The 17,543-nt window shown below is 36.4% G+C and overlaps 1 protein-coding gene across 1 annotated transcript; it reads left to right on the forward strand.

Annotated features, from left to right (window-relative positions):
• The first annotated feature begins 16 nt into the window (after positions 1–16).
• On the forward strand, positions 17–17,128 carry LOC144652263 (N(6)-adenosine-methyltransferase catalytic subunit METTL3-like). Its single transcript, XM_078512287.1, has 22 exons — positions 17–190; positions 2,712–2,902; positions 4,243–4,313; positions 4,800–4,866; positions 5,587–5,620; positions 6,724–6,760; positions 7,546–7,621; positions 8,182–8,217; positions 8,711–8,764; positions 8,968–9,087; positions 9,172–9,208; positions 10,102–10,157; positions 10,640–10,720; positions 11,076–11,132; positions 12,349–12,441; positions 12,938–13,032; positions 13,443–13,481; positions 14,507–14,615; positions 15,378–15,443; positions 15,665–15,740; positions 16,050–16,086; positions 16,750–17,128. The coding sequence occupies exons 1-22, from the start codon at positions 70–72 to the stop codon at positions 16,865–16,867; spliced, it is 1,671 nt and encodes a 556-aa protein (XP_078368413.1). The 5' UTR covers positions 17–69; the 3' UTR covers positions 16,868–17,128.
• The last annotated feature ends 415 nt before the right edge of the window (positions 17,129–17,543 follow it).

The following is a 17,543-nucleotide window of genomic DNA, read 5'->3' on the forward strand; positions in this document are numbered from 1 at the left end:
TAAGCTCAGTGTCTTTGGCGGTGAAAATCAGTGAAAATATTGGAAAAGTTTTCTGGAAAACTGTTGAAAATGTCTGATACTTGGACGGAAATTCAAGAACACAAGCGCCGTCAAGATAGCCTGCGTGATCGTCTTCAGCGACGAAGAAAAGAACGCCAAGGAATCGGTGTACAAGACAGCGATTTATCAGGTTTGTATGTCCCTCTGTACTATATATAAGCATAAAGCGATGGGAAATTATTAAGCTTACAAGCTTACACTCTTTGTACAGAATGTAAGGTTAAGCTTGTTTTTTGTATTTTAAATTTTGTGTTTTGATGGTAGCAATGAGCAAAATTTTAAGCTATCATGAAAAGGTTATCAAATGTGCAGGCATGTAAAATGTTGACAACACTTTTTATAAAATGTTTATTTGTTATAATATATATATATAGTAATTTTATCTCTGGGTTACCTCCCCATTTTTTTTTTTTTCCTTTGTTTTTAAATTTTTTTGGGGCGTTTTCCCCCCTCTTTTCTGACCCCCCGGTTTTTTCCCGTTTTTGGTGTGTGGGCTTTTTTCTCCCTTCTTTTCCCCCCCCCCCTTGTTTGCATATAACATGCTCTCTGATTGGCCAGGGTGCATTCTATGACACCTTTTGCCAAACTTCGAATTCTATGCCATTCAAAGACAAAAGAAGTTGCCTGGTTGCTGGCTTAAACATGCCAGTTTGCTCCTGAGGATACGATTATATGCCAGTTATGCCAAAAAATGTTTGAATTCATGCCAAAGGTCTTCAGCATATCTCCATAAAATGCAGCCTGGCTGATTGGATGTCTGGCTGTTTCATATGAGGCTCTGTGAATACAGTTCCGAACAACTAAGCAGTTACTTAAGTTGCTCAGCAGTTTTATCAGTAAAGTTATTATCCCGGGGGGGGGGGGGGTACTCCGGCTTGTAAATGACGGGGATGTTCGAGGGTTTTTTTGGGGGTGAAATTTTGGGGGGGGGTTTTTGGGGGGGGGAAATTTTTTTTTTTTTTTTTTTGTGTGTCTATTTTTATATGGGGTTTTTTTTTTTGGTATAAAAAAAAAAAAGGGTTCGGCCTTGGAGTATTTATAGTATGATGAATAATAAAAACACGAGCATTCAATTTTTTATGATTTTCTTTGTGTTATATTATTGCCCCTACTGGCAATTTAGGGGTAATTTGACAAGGGATTTTTTTGGGGGTATTTTTCTTGTCCAGGGATTTTTTTGGGTAATGTTGGAAGACTTAGGGATTTTTTCGGGTCCTGAGTTTTGCCTCCATTCGATCATCCCCGTCATTTACAAGCTGGAGTACCCCCCCTGGGGTTATTATAAGTCCTGAAGGAAAATAATTTTGAAAACCAATAACGATTTGAAAAGAAAAATTAGAAAATAGAACGACGTTTCGATGACACCATGTCATCATTATCAAGTTAAAATTATAATACAGAGTTCAGGCTTATATAGTGATCTAGGGTGTTATAATATATTAGCATATTCAGTTTTAAATAAACAGTTTAGCACGCACAGAATCTGATTGCGTGTTAAGATTCGCCTTTGTTTTTCTAATAAAGAGCATTTTGTAAATTAAGCAGTCCAAACTTACAACTTCGTGCGGCATTTCTTTAAAACAGAAACTGGTCTTGTACATTGTAGACTTGCAGCTTGTGGTCTTCTTTTAAGTGTTGGCCAAGTTCAGCGGTGCGTTGAAAAAGATGCCGGAATGTGAACCCAACATAATCTGCATCACACAGATTACATGAGAATTTGTAGACAACGCAATGCTGATTTATAAGGGAAGGCTTGGCTTCTACCACTTTGATGTCATCCATAATTTTCCTGCTTGTAAACACTGGCTGCAGGTCACTTCCGATTTTCTTGTTAAGGTCATTAAGGTTTCGCCATAAAGCGTCAGCCGATTTCTGGTTTTTAAACGGCAAAACAATTCTGATGGGCTTATCTTGCTGGATTTCTTTCGGTGGTCTTGCTTGATCTTGTGTGCGGATAAAGCTGCTGATGGTTGATTCAATTAAGCGAGTGTGATTCTTTATTTTGAGAAACATTGATCTTAAGTTGTTGCATTCATTGGCAAGAACACCTGGGGAGGATGAGAGATGTTGTGCAAGAATTAACATTGTTTTCAGGAGTGAGTTTTTGTACTTATTATCAATGTGACTTTGATAGTGCAGTAAGAGACCTTTGTTTGTTGCTTTTCTGTGGACGCGTGTTACTAGCCGATTTCCTGTAATTTCAATTTTCTTGAAACCGACACGGTTTAGAAGTGTTTACTAGAACCTATTTAACTGTTTGTGAATGTGATTATATGAGGAAGTGCTGCACGCTGTGCGAGGTTCACCCTGTTTACCCTTTACTTTTGAGACAGTCCATTTCATGCCAAAATACATACCAGCAGTAACTGTTTTGCCAATGAAACCAATGAAACCATATCATTTTGGTAATGCTCCACTTTTGGGAGTGTTTCCAAAAGGACGAGGTTTCAATATTGGCCTTGATTGGTGCCATGTAAATTAAAGGTGTAACTGCATTGAAAGCGACACGGTTACAAATGAAACTATGTTAGCGTAAAGAGTGCCTTAATGACAGATTCTGAAATGACAGCTTCAAGCTTAGCAGAATTTGTATGATATCAGTGGGTGACTGGAAATTTCTGAAGCTTGAATTGTCTCTGTTATACTGACAGGTACAGCAACACCTCCACCAGAAAATGTCACACCTACCCTGACAGAAGAGACTTCAACCACAAACAAACAAGCAGAGAAAGTTGTCAAAGTAGATCCACTGCTTGAGAACAAGCTACTTGAGTATCTGTGTAATCCTTCATTAACTTTTCCTGTTGATTCTGTGCAACTGACAAGTTCTCTTTCATCTAAGGTATGTAGTATCAGCTTATTGACTTAGTCGGAAGGCCATTTGGGAAAATGTTTTGCTTGAGGTCAAGTTGTATGTGAAAAGTTCAGCGACGTCCATGTAAAATGACCAAGAGTAACACATTTTTCCATACAGCCTGAGCTAACTTCATATAAGTTAATATTAATCATTTTTATTACACCACTGTTATCAAGCTTAATTTTGTTGAAAAAAGTTAGGAAATGTATTCCAGGTTGGTGCATTGCATTTGCTAAATGAATAGACCTTATCGCCCTTTTGGATGCCATCTTGATGGTGTATACAACTTAGCTGGGCTAGAATTATATTAAAGCATTCACTTACATTTTTAATTTTCCATGCTTTTTTTTTCAAGAACAGCCTAAACCCACTGAACCAGAACATAAATATGGAGAAAAAATGTAGACAAATGTATAGAAAATTTAAAATGTAAAAATTGGAGAATACGATCCTTTCCTTAGTATCGTAACTTCATGCTTCATAAATTGTGCAGAATCTATTTTTTGAAAAAATTATTTGCATATAGATTCCCATACAAACACTGTAAATTCTGATGGCGTTGCCTGCCCATCAGGATGGCGTTCAAAACCGCCACAAGGTCTATTGTTAGTATGCATGGAAAAAAACAGCTTTTTCTGCACTTACTCATGTCAACCCATCCAGCCATGTACACATGGCAGGTTAGGACTAATAATAATAATAATAATTTAATAATAATAATAATAATAATAATAATAATAATAATAATAATAATAATAATAATAATAATAACAACAACAACAACAACAACAACAACAATAATAATAATAATAATAATAATAATAATAAAAATTTTTATAGCGCCTATCCAGGCCTGCTCTAGGCGCTTTACAAATCTATAAAAAATTTGTTAAAATTAGCTGAATAAATCTTAAAAATTAAAAATGTACATTAAAAGTAATAAAAAGTAAAAACCGCTAAGAGTAATAAGTTTTTTTTAAAAGATAAGTTTTGAGTTTGGATTTAAAAGAACTTAAATTGTCACATGAGTGGATAAAAAGAGATAGACTGTTCCAGAGTTCAGGCGACGAAACAGCAAAAGCTCGAGACCCATACGACTTAAGGTGGAATTTGACAGGGTTAAGGCGTGAAGAGTGAGTGCTAAGGGCTAAAAAGAGAGACTAAGGGCTAAAACATTCCCCAGTCTTAACTTTCGATGCTTTTAAATCCAACTTAGTGACAGGCAGATATCAGGTCATATGCATGTGTTTGTAAGAGTTTGATAGTTTTGTCTTTTAAAGATGGGTTTGTATAATCTATTTTACTTTGCACTTTTTGCCAAACAGACTGACGATAGTATTCCCCATGACGCTGTGGAGAGCTTGCTACAGAAGTTTGCCATTCAGGACTTTATAAGGTTTGTTATTATTCAACAAATGCACGCCCTACCCATATAATTATGGTCAGAATGGTATTATCTGTCATCCGTACATAACAGATATCCTGTGTTATTATTCAACAAATGCGTGTGCTGCCCATTTACGGTCAAAATGTTAACATTTCCTGTCATCTGTACATAACAGATATCCTGCGAGATACGTAGGTTGCGAACATTCGTCTGAAGTCTTGTAAAGCACTGCATAATTACAGTTTTTCTATCTGCAAAATGTGTTTTGTTGACAATTTGTTGAATAATTAAACAGTTATCCTGCTCAATCTTGCAGAATATCGTCTGATTTTAGCCGACTGGGCCTAACAGCCTAAGTATCAGGGCATAATTTTCACGTGATTTCACAGGATAATTGTTAAATATATTGCAAAGCGCTGCATAACCACCATTTTTCTAGCTGCCAAATGTGTTTTGTTTTGGCTGAGAATAAAGTTGAGATGTTCTTTTTTCCAGTATTAAACATGGGACATCCCCAGATGGAAAGCCTTGTACAATAGTTACAGCAAAGGACCATTTAAAGGTATTTGTGAATTATAAGTAGGTTCTATTCATGTTAAAGATCGCTGTGTTGCTTAAATCTGAGAGGTTAATTACAAAGTACCTGTAGTAATTACCCGGTATGAGGTTGAATATGTTTGGTACAGAGTTAACACTGAAGATGAGCAACTAACTAACCAGGCACCTAAGGCAGACAAGTACGGTTCACAATTTGCTGAGTTTTTTGGGTATCTCTCCCCTTGCCTCCTGTTAGCCAACCTGCTTTAGTTGTACCTCTTTTATGTGAAATTGTTACAGTAAAGAATCAAATTTATGCCTGATGCAACCACATTTACTTCCAATAGGGTGATACCAATCAATCACAAAGCCAACACACTTTTTATGGTGAAAGTAAATTTTTTGCTTGGTTAAATCATTAATTTTGTTCATTTTTCTCTTGTCACATTCGTATGTGATCGTTATGTTGCCTTTATAAACAGGGATTGACTGTAAAATAAATTTATGACCTATGAAATCCTAATTTCTAGAACCTTTAAAGTGAATGACAATTCTTTTGAGAAATGGGGCGGGCAGGGAGATTTGACAAAATTAATATGGGTTCAAGAAATACCGATTTCACTCCATTACAGTGAAATTCTCACATTATCGTGCAGGAAAAATAAAAATCTCCTTATCAAACTGCTCACACTGGCAAGTTTATTATTTAATTATCTCATATTTATTTTTATTTGTTTTTCTTTAGTTAGATGCTGTTCGTAGAGACCTTTCTTCAAAAGGTGTGTTTAAGTACAAACTTGTCTAACCTCTCAACTTAATTTTTTTGTACTGTAGCCTCATTAAAAATAATCATTTAATCCAAGTTCTCTTTGCATTGGTATTTTTCGGCAGTTAAATTAAATTTTTTAAAATCACATTATAACTGACTTTCCCAAGTTTCATAGTCATTGCATCAAAGCTGAAAAAAAAAAGTTATGATGCAGATTTTGAGATGGACGAGTGTGCCCAACTTTTAGTGTGCCCAGAATAACTACGGAGTAACCTTAATTATTTTTTGTATTGGAGGCTTAAGATTTATTTTTGGTAACAATTTCATTTCTTTTGTAACCCTTTTAGTAACAAATATTATTAGTATAATTTCAGAGGTGATTATAAGAATTGAAGCATTCTGATTGGTCGAGAAGCTCGGCTTATGAGGCTATATTTACGCCGCGCGAGGTGATTATAGCTTTGTAGGCTTGTTTACTTAGCCACGCCACCTTTGACATCCAGGCAAGTAAACATGGCCGCTTTTGCTGAATGAAAATTTCTTTGATTTGAAAGAAACCAGTCCAAGTCCTGGATATTTTAAACACTGGGAATTTTTCAAATTAACTTCCAACTGAAGGCTTTTGGACCGAAAATATTTTCAAGAGATTGTTCTCAAGGCATTAGAAATGATCGTAAACACGGCGGTTTTGGCGATTGATGAGAAACTCAGTCGGATCGATTGAGAAAACATTATTTAGTTCTCTTCTCACCGGAGCTACTCATTTTTGAGAGGATTCCCACATTTGCTTAGAAGTCATCAACAATCATTCAAAGGTAACGGACATCGATCTTTCTCATAGTGTTTGTTTTGTTCCGTTTTATTGCTTTAACTAAATAAATTCTGATTGTAATCGATGAATTAAACTGGTTTACACCGTATGCAAGCGAACACTTGTGTTTGCTGTTTTCTTGTTTGCTATCATTATTTTTTTAAGTTCTTGATGATCACCTCTAAAAATTATACTAAAACAATTATTCGCCTTAGGCTCAGTGATTATTGTTGAATAATCACTTCGCCTTCGGCGAATAATTGTTAAATATTAAGCATGTTGGCTGATTAACTTTGTTACAGGAGACAAATCAACATCAAAGAAAAGAAAGAGAGAAAAGTGAGTCACAAGAAATACCAGATTAAATTAAAAATACTTTTAGCTGTAAGTTGTGGTTTAAATTTTTCTTTGGTTTAAAATTTTTTAAACCAGTTTAATTTTTATTTTTTATTCTCTCATGTTCATTACCATAAACTAAAATGAAGAAAAGTACCTTATTACATGAAATTTTCGTGACACTTTAATTTCGCAATTTTCGCGATTTTGAAAATAAGTGTCGCGAACATAAGATGATGCGAAAATTAAGTGATCATTATGTCCAAGAAAAGATGAAATTAAAGTGTCACAAAATATCCAATCTTTGAAATCGCAAAACAAACGTGTCGTGTAAATTTTTATGTAGTAAGGTAATAATCAAACTGGTTTAAAAAATTTTAAACAAAAAGATACATTTAAACCACAACATGCCCAGCCACAAGTTTGGCAGCTTTTTTGGTATCTTTTTATTGTATTTACATGTACCCATATATTTTACTCATCCTGAAAATTTTGTTGCATACCAAAGCTAAAAGATAACCATCTTCTTGTTGCCTTTCTGCTTGCTTTAAGTATTGATGGAAGACGAAATTACCGATACTGTATTTACTGGATCTTAGGAGATCAAAAGGCGGAGATTTAGTTCTTATATTAATTATATTCATATAATTATTATAAATAGCAAAGGACCTGATACTCTCAACATACTGGTAAAAAACTATTTTTAAGTTACTGGATGGCTGAGGTATGCCAATACCTTTCTCTGTTGAAGAGTGAATAATAACAGTCTGCATTGACTTTGGTTTTAGTGATTCTAGCAGTGCAGTATCGTCACCAGCCCCAGCAGAAGTGAAACCAAGACTTGAATCAGTTGATGACATTGAGGTACAGGTTTTTTTGTCCATAAATATCTATATCGAGTCTCTCTTTTGTTTTAAAATATATGGGATGAATGCCAAAAGTGAGAAGAATTTTTCAGCAGCTAGTTCACGATTTGTGTGTGCACCACTCCCTGCTTACATATTGCACACACTATATTTTTGTGTTGGACCTGGGCACAGATTTCAGGCAAAAGAGAGGCTGCTTGTATTTTGCTAAAGCACACATGTAATTCTAGCACTTGTTTGGTTACCTGTAAACTAACCCAAAAGTGCAATCAACTATCAATTATTTACCCCGGGGGGGGGGGGGGGCTCTTTGGGGTTTTTTGGGTGGGGAAAATTTTGAAATTTTTTTTTTTTTTTGTTTTTTTTTCCCCCCCTGCCCCCCCATATTTACATTGTACTTGGTGTAGATTTATTGTAATTTTACTTGTTCTATAAATAATATTTGTGATGTTGCAGTGCCAGATGTTTGCTTTAGACAACTTAACCAGCTGATGCAGCTGTATGTTTATTATTTGTATTACCAGATCCTCTGAGTGTTGTGTTCTTGTTATGTTTCAGAGTCTTTTATCAATGCCAACTATGAAAGAGATGGAAGTAAGTCATGATGCGCCGTGCAATTTTAAGTTACTTTCACATGATATCTTTACAACAAGCCTTATTTGAACTTGTATATTTGTAATGTACATGTTCTTGAATATTGTCAAAGTGTTGCAATGTAGTGAAAAAAAAAAACACACACACACACACAGACATACATACAAGTCTTTCTTGGATCTCTCTTGTTATATTCCTTTGCAAGAGTAGTAGCATTGGTCTCTGGATCAAGTGATGCAGGTCTGATCACTGCCAGGGTCATTCTGGGCACTTAATTCTCACAGTGGCTTTCTCTACCCAGGAGTTTAAATGAGTATGTGTGAATTGTTAGTGCAACCAACAATTCACCACAACCAGGGTCTAGAAATACATGTACTTTAAGCTGTTTGATGCTATGGCAACTACGATAATCTCTGGCATTGTAGGCCAGTTAGCCCATGTGTCACTTTAACTGAATTACCTTTGAAGGGTTTGCACTTCTTGTCTTGTTTAGAATAAAAAAGTTGGCCAAGAAATTTTGGATCTACTTAATGTCCCATCACACAAGGTGAGTAAAGGCAGCATTTGTTTCAATAAAATATTGGATATTATGACATAATGTTGGTACGTGTACAGTGTATGTGCCACCCAAAGGATCTTATTTTTGAGCTGGCGGTTGGGGAAATTCCCCTTTCTTGCTCGCCAGCTTTCCTCTCAAATCTCTCCTCGACCTGAGAGCATCTTCACAAGCTATGTTTTTTTTAATTTTAGGAGCAATCCACAGTTGAGAAATTCAAGTCTCAAGGAGGAGCATTTGTTCATGAGTTTTGTGATCATGGCACAAGAGGAGATTGTCGAAAGAATAATCCACAGGGTCAACCTTGTAGGAAGGTAAGGAGGAATACAAAGTGTGATATTTTTTCTGGGTTGCAGCCTGCAGTGTTTTCTTCAAACATTATCTTCATCTTTCCCTAGGTCCACTTCAGAAAAATCATCCAAAAGCATACAGATGGTAAGGTCTATAATTTGTGCTGTGTTATTGAAATAGTTTGAGCAAAAACAGTTCAAATTTATCATAAAAAATAATCCCAGATTTAAGAGCAATGATGTACATTACATGATACATTTTCTCTCAATGTAAATCAAATTAATTATTGTGATAAGAACAAAGATGGTAGGTTTTAATCTGAGTCATACAGTAGTAATAAACTACAGTATTCAGTTTATTGCTAGCATGGGACAGAGAAAAAAAATTCTGCAGATGTATGCTTCCGGGAGGAGTCCAGCTTATGCAGGGCTCAAAATAATTGTCAGAAAGTTGCCGGTCATGTTGTCCGGCCAAACAGGTTTTAGCTCGGTCGCGTGCCGTTTCTGACCGGTCAAAATATTGATAATAGCAAAACTGCCACTCGTTTCTTCTGTTCGTTAAATAGTCTTTGTTTGCGTGGCATAAAACCCCCGGCTATTTCTTCACTGTTTTGGCTGCAATGTTTATGATAAGATCGCTTCTTAATGCCGTTCTGGTCATCAGTTATCATTTTTAAATCCATGTACGTGACCGGTCAAAATGACCGACAAACTGAAACTTTGTCCGGACAAATTGTTATCTTGACCAGTCATTATCCGTTGACTGGCCGTTATTTTGAGCCCTGTTATGACTTTACACACACCAAGCAAGTGTAGGTGGTAGACCATGGATCCAACTTACAAAAGGGTCTCAGAATTTTTTTTTGCCCCACACTAGTGACAACTTGAATGTAGTAACTTATAAAGTCAATTACCCGTATGTTAGAATTTTGAATTTTGCATTAGCATGTAGTAATGTGTGTGGCAATGTAAGGTAAAATGTAGAAAAGCTGCTGGCAAACAAGATCTTAATGTAGTGGAATTGTTTTGTTTACTCAGAATCTCTTGGAGACTGCTCATTTCTCAACACATGCTTTCACATGGATACATGCAAAGTAAGGAAACAAATGACTTGTGCTTTGGAATAACCACAGAGTAACCAAATATGTAGACTGTCCACAGCCTCTCGATTTTTCAACGCAAAAAAGGGAGGGGGCCCCCACCCCCGCCCCCCATGTGGACAGTCTACCAAATAATTTATGTACAGTATTGGATTTCGTCCAATAGCATTATAATACGTAGTGAGAGTCTAGTTAATCATTACCTGGGCGTATCGCATGCTTGCGTGAGGACCCAAGTTCTGTAATCACATCGTAGCAGATCTTAGCTTAGCAGCGTTTTATTTTTACCAGCGTCAATTTTTTTATGATGCCTCCTAAAAGGAAGGATAGCAAGAAATCGCAAAAGCCTTCTACTCCTGAAAGCAGTTGGCTTTCAAATTCTGTTGTTCAAACGACATTCCAGAGCAGTTTTAGTGTCTCCTCTAAGCATTCTTGCATTCTCACATTACTCTGTTTGTTTTTTTTCTTTCTGTCAGTATGTTCATTATGAAGTTGATTACAGTGATGTGGAGATGAACAAGGAAGAGAAAGAAAAAGACAAGAAAAAGGAGGAAAAGGTACAAAAAATTGTTCAACAGACTGAAAACTATATACATTAAAATTGAATGCTCATTTACAGTCAGGCTTGTGTATTATAATCTTATTCATTTTCAGTGCCATCTTTGCCAAGTGTAGCACTTTTAAAATTCTGATTCTAATTCTCGGATAAGACAGCGCTGCTAGCGCTGGCTATAAATCCGGATGTTTTCTCACTAATTCTGATCAGCTTGTGTACTTATTTTTCTGACTGACCAGCAATGCCCACTGGATTCTTTTCTTTTATTGTTGTCATTGTAAAAACTTGATTCCCAACATTGAAGTTGAACGCTGGAAAAGTCGTAATTTCTTCCATAAATTTATTTTCTATGGCAGACATCTCTGACAAAAACTGCAGAAGAAGAAAACCGAGTGATACTCTATCCACCTCAGGTATGGAGGACACACTGTGGTGTGTTACATGCACTGTAAGAACATTTCAAAGTATTTGTTGGTCTGCTGACCAGCCCTATTGCGGCTTTGAATGCACTATGCTAGGCAAATAATTTGACATTGGGATACTAAAATAAAAAACCTTTTTCGGCTCGTTATTGAAACTTTATTCAGTAAGCAAGGTTTTTTGCTGAAGTATTTATAAACCGTATTAATAAAGTCACTTTTAATGTTTGTTGAACTTTGATGCTAGCGGGATGTAAGACATGATTTGTTGCTTTGCTGACCGTATCCATTGCGTGTGGCGTATTTTTATTGCCCATAACTTAGGTACAACTAATCAAAATACATCCAGAAAAGCGGTTATCTTTGCTCTCAACTCTTAATTCCTGGTTTTCATTTTAATTTGAAAGGCTCTTTTAAGTCCTTTTAATACCTTAGAGTCAGTTTTTCACATCCTTTTCTATACTCCAACTCGTGAAATTTCTACCCTTTGCATAACTCCAGCCTGAGAATGGTCCCCTGTTCGGGTGCAGCCACCCTGTATCGTCCACTCTAGAGCATACTCTCTTGGGAAAGTTAAGAAGCAATAACTAGCCTCAAATGGTGCAAAACACTGGTGTGTCATAAGATATTCAAAAAATACATTAATAATTCATAAAGAAAATACAAAGGAAATTAATGTTTATTGAGTTTCTCTATATCTGATAAAGACACGGCTAAATTTTAAGTCCAATTTTGTTGGCCAAAATTATCCAAAACCTAAATATCAGTGCAAAAATTAAAAGATGTACATCTGAGGTTTTTGAAGCCGTTCAATAAACACGCAGTTCGTGCTTCATCAAGTCAAGTTTTCAACTTGATAATAAAAGCATGTTCGTTCATTGAACATTACGTAATGTTTAATAAATGAGCAGCAGTGTTTTATTAAGTTTAAAACACGAGGCGCAGCCGAGTGTTTTAGACTTGATAAAACACGAACTGTGAATTTATTGAACGGCTTAAAAATCTTCTGATGTAGATCAACTCATTCTTGCACTAATATTTAGATTTGGGGTTATTTTGGCCTAGAAAATTGGACGTAAAGTTTAGCCGTGTCTTTATCAGATATAAAGACACTCATTAAACATTAATTTCTTTTGTATTTTCTTTATGAATTATTAATGAGTTTTTTAAATAGTTTTGCCTATACGTGTTTGTAATACGTTTTTTTCAGTGGATTCAATGTGACATGAGAAACTTTGACATGAATGTGCTGGGCAAGTTCTCTGTGGTAATGGCCGATCCACCATGGGACATTCATATGGAGGTATATTTATTTAAAGGTTTTTGACTATCAATTAAAATATGTATGACAATCAGTAAAAGAGAACTCGTATTGATAGAGTGAAATGGTTTCACACAAAAAATAACTCTTTCCTTGCTGTGTTTCCATTCTCGACCCCAGAGCTCTTGTCTTTTGCACGTGACTGAAGGCGACAAGAGAGCTCTTTTCGCCTTCATGCGCAAAAGAGAAGTGCTCTGGCATCGAGAATGGATGTGTTCTCTAATCTTTCTACATCTTACTAAGCTTTCTAATGTGTTATCGATGTGTTTTACAGATTTAACTCTTCTGGGATATTGGTGACGTGTTACAGTCCGACCTCTATTAAGCGGCCACCTATTAAGCGTCCACCCTCCATTAAGCGGCCACTTTTCGAAGTCCTGAGGGTGGCCACTTAATAGGTGGCCGCTTAATAGAGGTCGGACTGTATTTATGTAATTATATTAATAACACTTTTGTGCTGTTTTGTTTTATTTGTCAGTTACCTTATGGTACAATGTCAGATGATGAAATGCGTAAGCTGGATGTTCCTTCTCTTCAAGATGAGGGTTACATATTCCTTTGGGTGACTGGGCGGTGAGGATGAGTTTTTTTTTCATATCTAAAGCCTTATTTGTATGTCATTTGCTTGGTGAAAAAAAAACCAGTTACAATTGTGCCTTTGCAAACGGATGCGCGCAAGGCTCTACAAGCACTTATGTTCCTGGTCAACATATGTCTTTGGTTTCATTCTTTAGTTCGTTTATCTTAAAACGCGGCGGGGGTTGGGGGGGGGGGGCATCTTAAAAACTACAAGATTTAACTGACAGAGTTGCTTTAAATAAACTAAGCCTGGTGGTTAATTTGTCTCGAATTTAAAAGTTATTATTTTATCTTTTAAAGCAATATTACATTTTCAAAAAACATTTACTCCCTGAGGCATTTCATTAAGCAAGCAACTCGTAACAAGTCAAGCGTTTTCAACTTGTCTTTTTTTCTCTCTTCAGTGCAATGGAGTTAGGTCGAGAATGTTTAAAACTTTGGGGGTAAGTACAACAAAATTGCCATATTGTTATTTTGGTCTGATTAGCATTTGTTAACCAACAGATTCCTCTGTCTAGTTAGGGCTTTTGTGTGTCTACTGTCCCTTAATTCTTCGATATATTTTCTTACCATTTTTCTTTTTTAAATAGCTAAACAAAACATTGGGGCTAAATTTTGAATCCCGCTTTCTTTACTGCTGTTTAAGCTGAAGTATACTTTACGTAAGCTTCGCTGTTGATTTTCAGAATCAGATTACCTTATTATAGGAAATAAACGCTTGTGTTAATTAAGGTATTTGAAATTAACGCGACTTAAATTAACGCGAATTGAAGAAAAAATTGCTTCCCGATAAAGGAAATTTCAAAATGAAGGAAATTAACGCGACAAAACATAGGAGAAAAGAACTTGTTGAGACAACGTATAACAGGAACAAGTTTACTTCAACACAAAGGAATCTGACCGCCTCGAGCGTTCTTCACAGTTTTAGTGATCCGGCAGATTTCCACCCTGATGAAATTATGCCTTTTCCTAAGAGTCAAGACGTGTGTACTGTATCGACAAAATTGGGGCCAAAATAATGGAAATTAAGGTCATGGAAATTAACGCTCCACTTAATTAAGGGCGCGGAAATTAACGTCAACAAAAATTAACGCGACTTAAATTAACGCGAATTTTTGAAATTCGCGTTAATTTCATGAAGCGTTAATTTCCTATAATAAGGTAAGTATCAAAGAAAATTGCCCCTGATGTAGCCGCCAATTGACAAGTTCAATTTTTGAATTATATCCAATGCAGATTGTGTTTGCTAAATACTTTGTGTAGAAGAAGACATCTGTTTACGAACTTGCCATTAGGTTGTTTATGTCGAAACGACTGCTTTATTGATCAGTTATCCGACTTAGCCATCAGTTAGAATTTTGTGAAGATTCGTGAAAAAGGGAATTAAACTGTAAAATCATTTTTTTTGAAGTTGTTGCACAAACATTCTTTTAGCTATAATAATAAGTTGATTTGTTCTGTTTAACAGTTACGCGCGGTGTGATGAGTTAATCTGGGTGAAAACAAACCAACTACAGCGGCTAATAAGAACGGGAAGGACTGGTCACTGGCTTAATCACGGAAAGGAACACTGTTTGGTGAGAATAGCGCCTGAAGATGTGTGGGTGAAAATCGCTTGATCGCTTATATCTGTTTGGTATTTTCCAAAAAAAACGCATTTTTTCAGTTCCATGGCTCTGGTTAAGTTCATAATTTTTGTTTTAAACTTAAATTTCTTTCCACTCACTCACTTTTTTTCGATAAAAACACTAAGCGCTTTCATTGTTTTGTTCAGGACCTTGAGATGATGTTATTTGCTCATGTTTTGGCAACATATTATTGCCAAATATGAAACGAATTTATTTTTATAAGGCATTGTCGCAAAAAGTTCACGGACACTTTTTCTTCAGATTTTTTCTGATTGTCCCTGCTTAGCATGTTATTCACCGAGCTTCACATTGACAAACATTTCATTTCATTTTTTTTTTTTTTAAAAAAAAGATAAGATAAAATTTTATTGAACACTCCTAAAGAGGTTTTTCAGTGAACAATACATGAAGTTGAATAAAATGTAAAATTTAAAATGTGTACACTAGTTTATATTATAAAAACAAAATAAAACGAAATAGAAAGAAAAATGAAAGAAATAAGAAAAAAATTAATTTAAAAACTCGCTGAGAAGCTTTGTCTTCAGAGCTTTCTTAAAAATTGTATGACTCTTGCATAGTTTTAAGTCTTTGTCTAAAGAGTTCCATAGCTTTACTATTCTGTAATAAAATGACTTCTGGCCAGCAGTGGTTTTGCACAGGGGAATATTCATTTCTCTTCCTCCCCATAAAAAATGTTTCGTTGTTGTTTAGGTTGGCGTAAAAGGAGATTGTAAGAATTTTAACAGAGGTCTGGACTGTGATGTTCTTGTTGCTGAGGTTTGTTTCTGTTCAGTCAATTGTCATAATCATTGTCACCTCTTCAAGTATAGTGATGTAAATCTTGTAAAAGTCACCAAAACGAATGGAAATACTCAAATAGTTGGAAACAGGGCGGTTAGTTTCTCTGGCTAGGCATGCCGTGAAAAGGAAGCCTTGTTTGCTGTTGAATAGTTGAAGTTTAACTAATTGGATATAATGGCTGATTCTTTTCTTTCAAGGTCAGACAGACAAGTCATAAACCGGATGAAATCTACGGAGTGATTGAACGACTTTCACCAGGAACAAGAAAAATAGGTAAGAAGGTATTAATTCTTTTCATTCGTAGGATGGCAATAAGTAAAGTAAAACGCTGGTGTAAAGTGCGAGAGCGCTTTGCAGGTTTAATTTTGACAATCGGCGACACTCTGAAGCACTGATTCTTTGTAAGCGTCACTTTTGTCATATTTTTGTTGGCTTCCCTTTTTTGGCCAATCAAAACGTTGCAGGTTAATTGCGTGTGAATGTTGGCTCTCTGATTGGCTCATGAATTTTGCAAAGAGTTACAGTCAAGGGTTTACAAGTTGACTCGTTCCATTTTGTGATTTACTGTTTGTCTTTTTTCAGAACTGTTTGGAAGACAGCACAATGTTCAACCAAACTGGTAAGCAGTATGTTGTTATGGAAACAAGAAACGCCAACAGCACGATGTGATACATATCATATCAGTAAAAAACGGGCAAAAAATACGCCTGGCCGCGGTCATTGTGTTGTGTTCTTGGGCAAAACGCTTTACTCTTATAGTGCCTCTCTCTACCCAGGTGTATAAATGGGTACCAGCGAACTAATTCAGGGGGGTAACCCTGCGATGGATTAGCATCCCATCCAGAGGGGAGTAGAATGATACTCGTAGTCGCTTCATGCTACAGAAATCGGGATAATCTCCGTCGTCTATGCGCCTCTAGGCTCGACACAGTCTGTGCCTTACTTATAATGAGTAACAAACTAGAAAGCACACGTTTGAAATTAGAGACTTGTAACGGTGGCTTACGTTCAAAACACGATCCATCAATTCCCGACGAATATTTCTTTTTCATCTAAAACATAACAAATTTGACCTTCGAAAGAGATTTCTGAGCTACTGTTTTAGCGTAAAAGAGCCTGTTTTCAAGGAGAAAAGTTGTCGGTCCTTGATAGGAGGGTCACCCTCCATACCGAGCCACCCGAGGGAACGAGGAACTTTTCATACATTTCTTTACAAATTTCCGGAGACCAATTTTCTCCATACAAATTAAGAGACCCTTAATAGCGATGTTTCTCTCGTCAGGATAACACTGGGCAATCAACTGGACGGCGTTCGACTGTTGGATCCAGAAGTGACAGCACGCTTCAAAAAACGCTATCCTGACGGAAACGTCCTTAAACCAACCACTACTAAAGCGTGACACACTGATGAACTACTAAAGCGTGACACACTGATGATGTAGCTGTAAGGAAAGGTTATGGGTCGAGTTCTAATAAACAGAACCTAATGCCCAGTGAAACAGGAGAAAACGGCTTGGATTTCCTCGGCGTCTCGAGCATTTTAGATTACAAGTACATCACCGAGCAAAGTTTTCACGGCCAGCAGAACGACAAACAATAAAGATGACCAGTTTTTGTGTCCCAAACTTCCTTTTTACTCTGATATTAAACAAGAAACCTTGCTCAGTTGTGTGCGTCTTTTGATTGTTAAATATTGGCAGTAACAACTTGTAAAGTCACCCTTGTGTAGTTTTCTTCCAGTGTCTTGTTCGTACTCCCCCAAACACTTTCGTCGCTTATGTTTTCTTCTAAGTTCTGTATAATTTTTCTTCCTCCAACCCAAAAAGTCTCCAGTATGCACAGCGGCCAGTTTTCTTGTCCCGCCCGTGCGCCGATCATACATCCCTATAAGGGCAACCTCGTTTCCAGGGCTTCTTTTCTTTTCCTCCCAAGTCATCTTGACTTGAAAGACCAAGTCATCTTGACTTGAAAGAAAAAGGAGAGAGGCCCTGGGAACAAGATTGCTACAAGGGTCGGTTGCTACACTGATTTTTAGAAGAATTTTCCAAAGTGAATGTAACTGTGAAAGAAAAGCAA

The sequence above is a fragment of the Oculina patagonica genome, chromosome 4, assembly GCF_052425735.1.
Source record: "Oculina patagonica isolate OP01 chromosome 4, crgOcupat, whole genome shotgun sequence".
NCBI lineage: Eukaryota > Metazoa > Cnidaria > Anthozoa > Scleractinia > Oculinidae > Oculina > Oculina patagonica.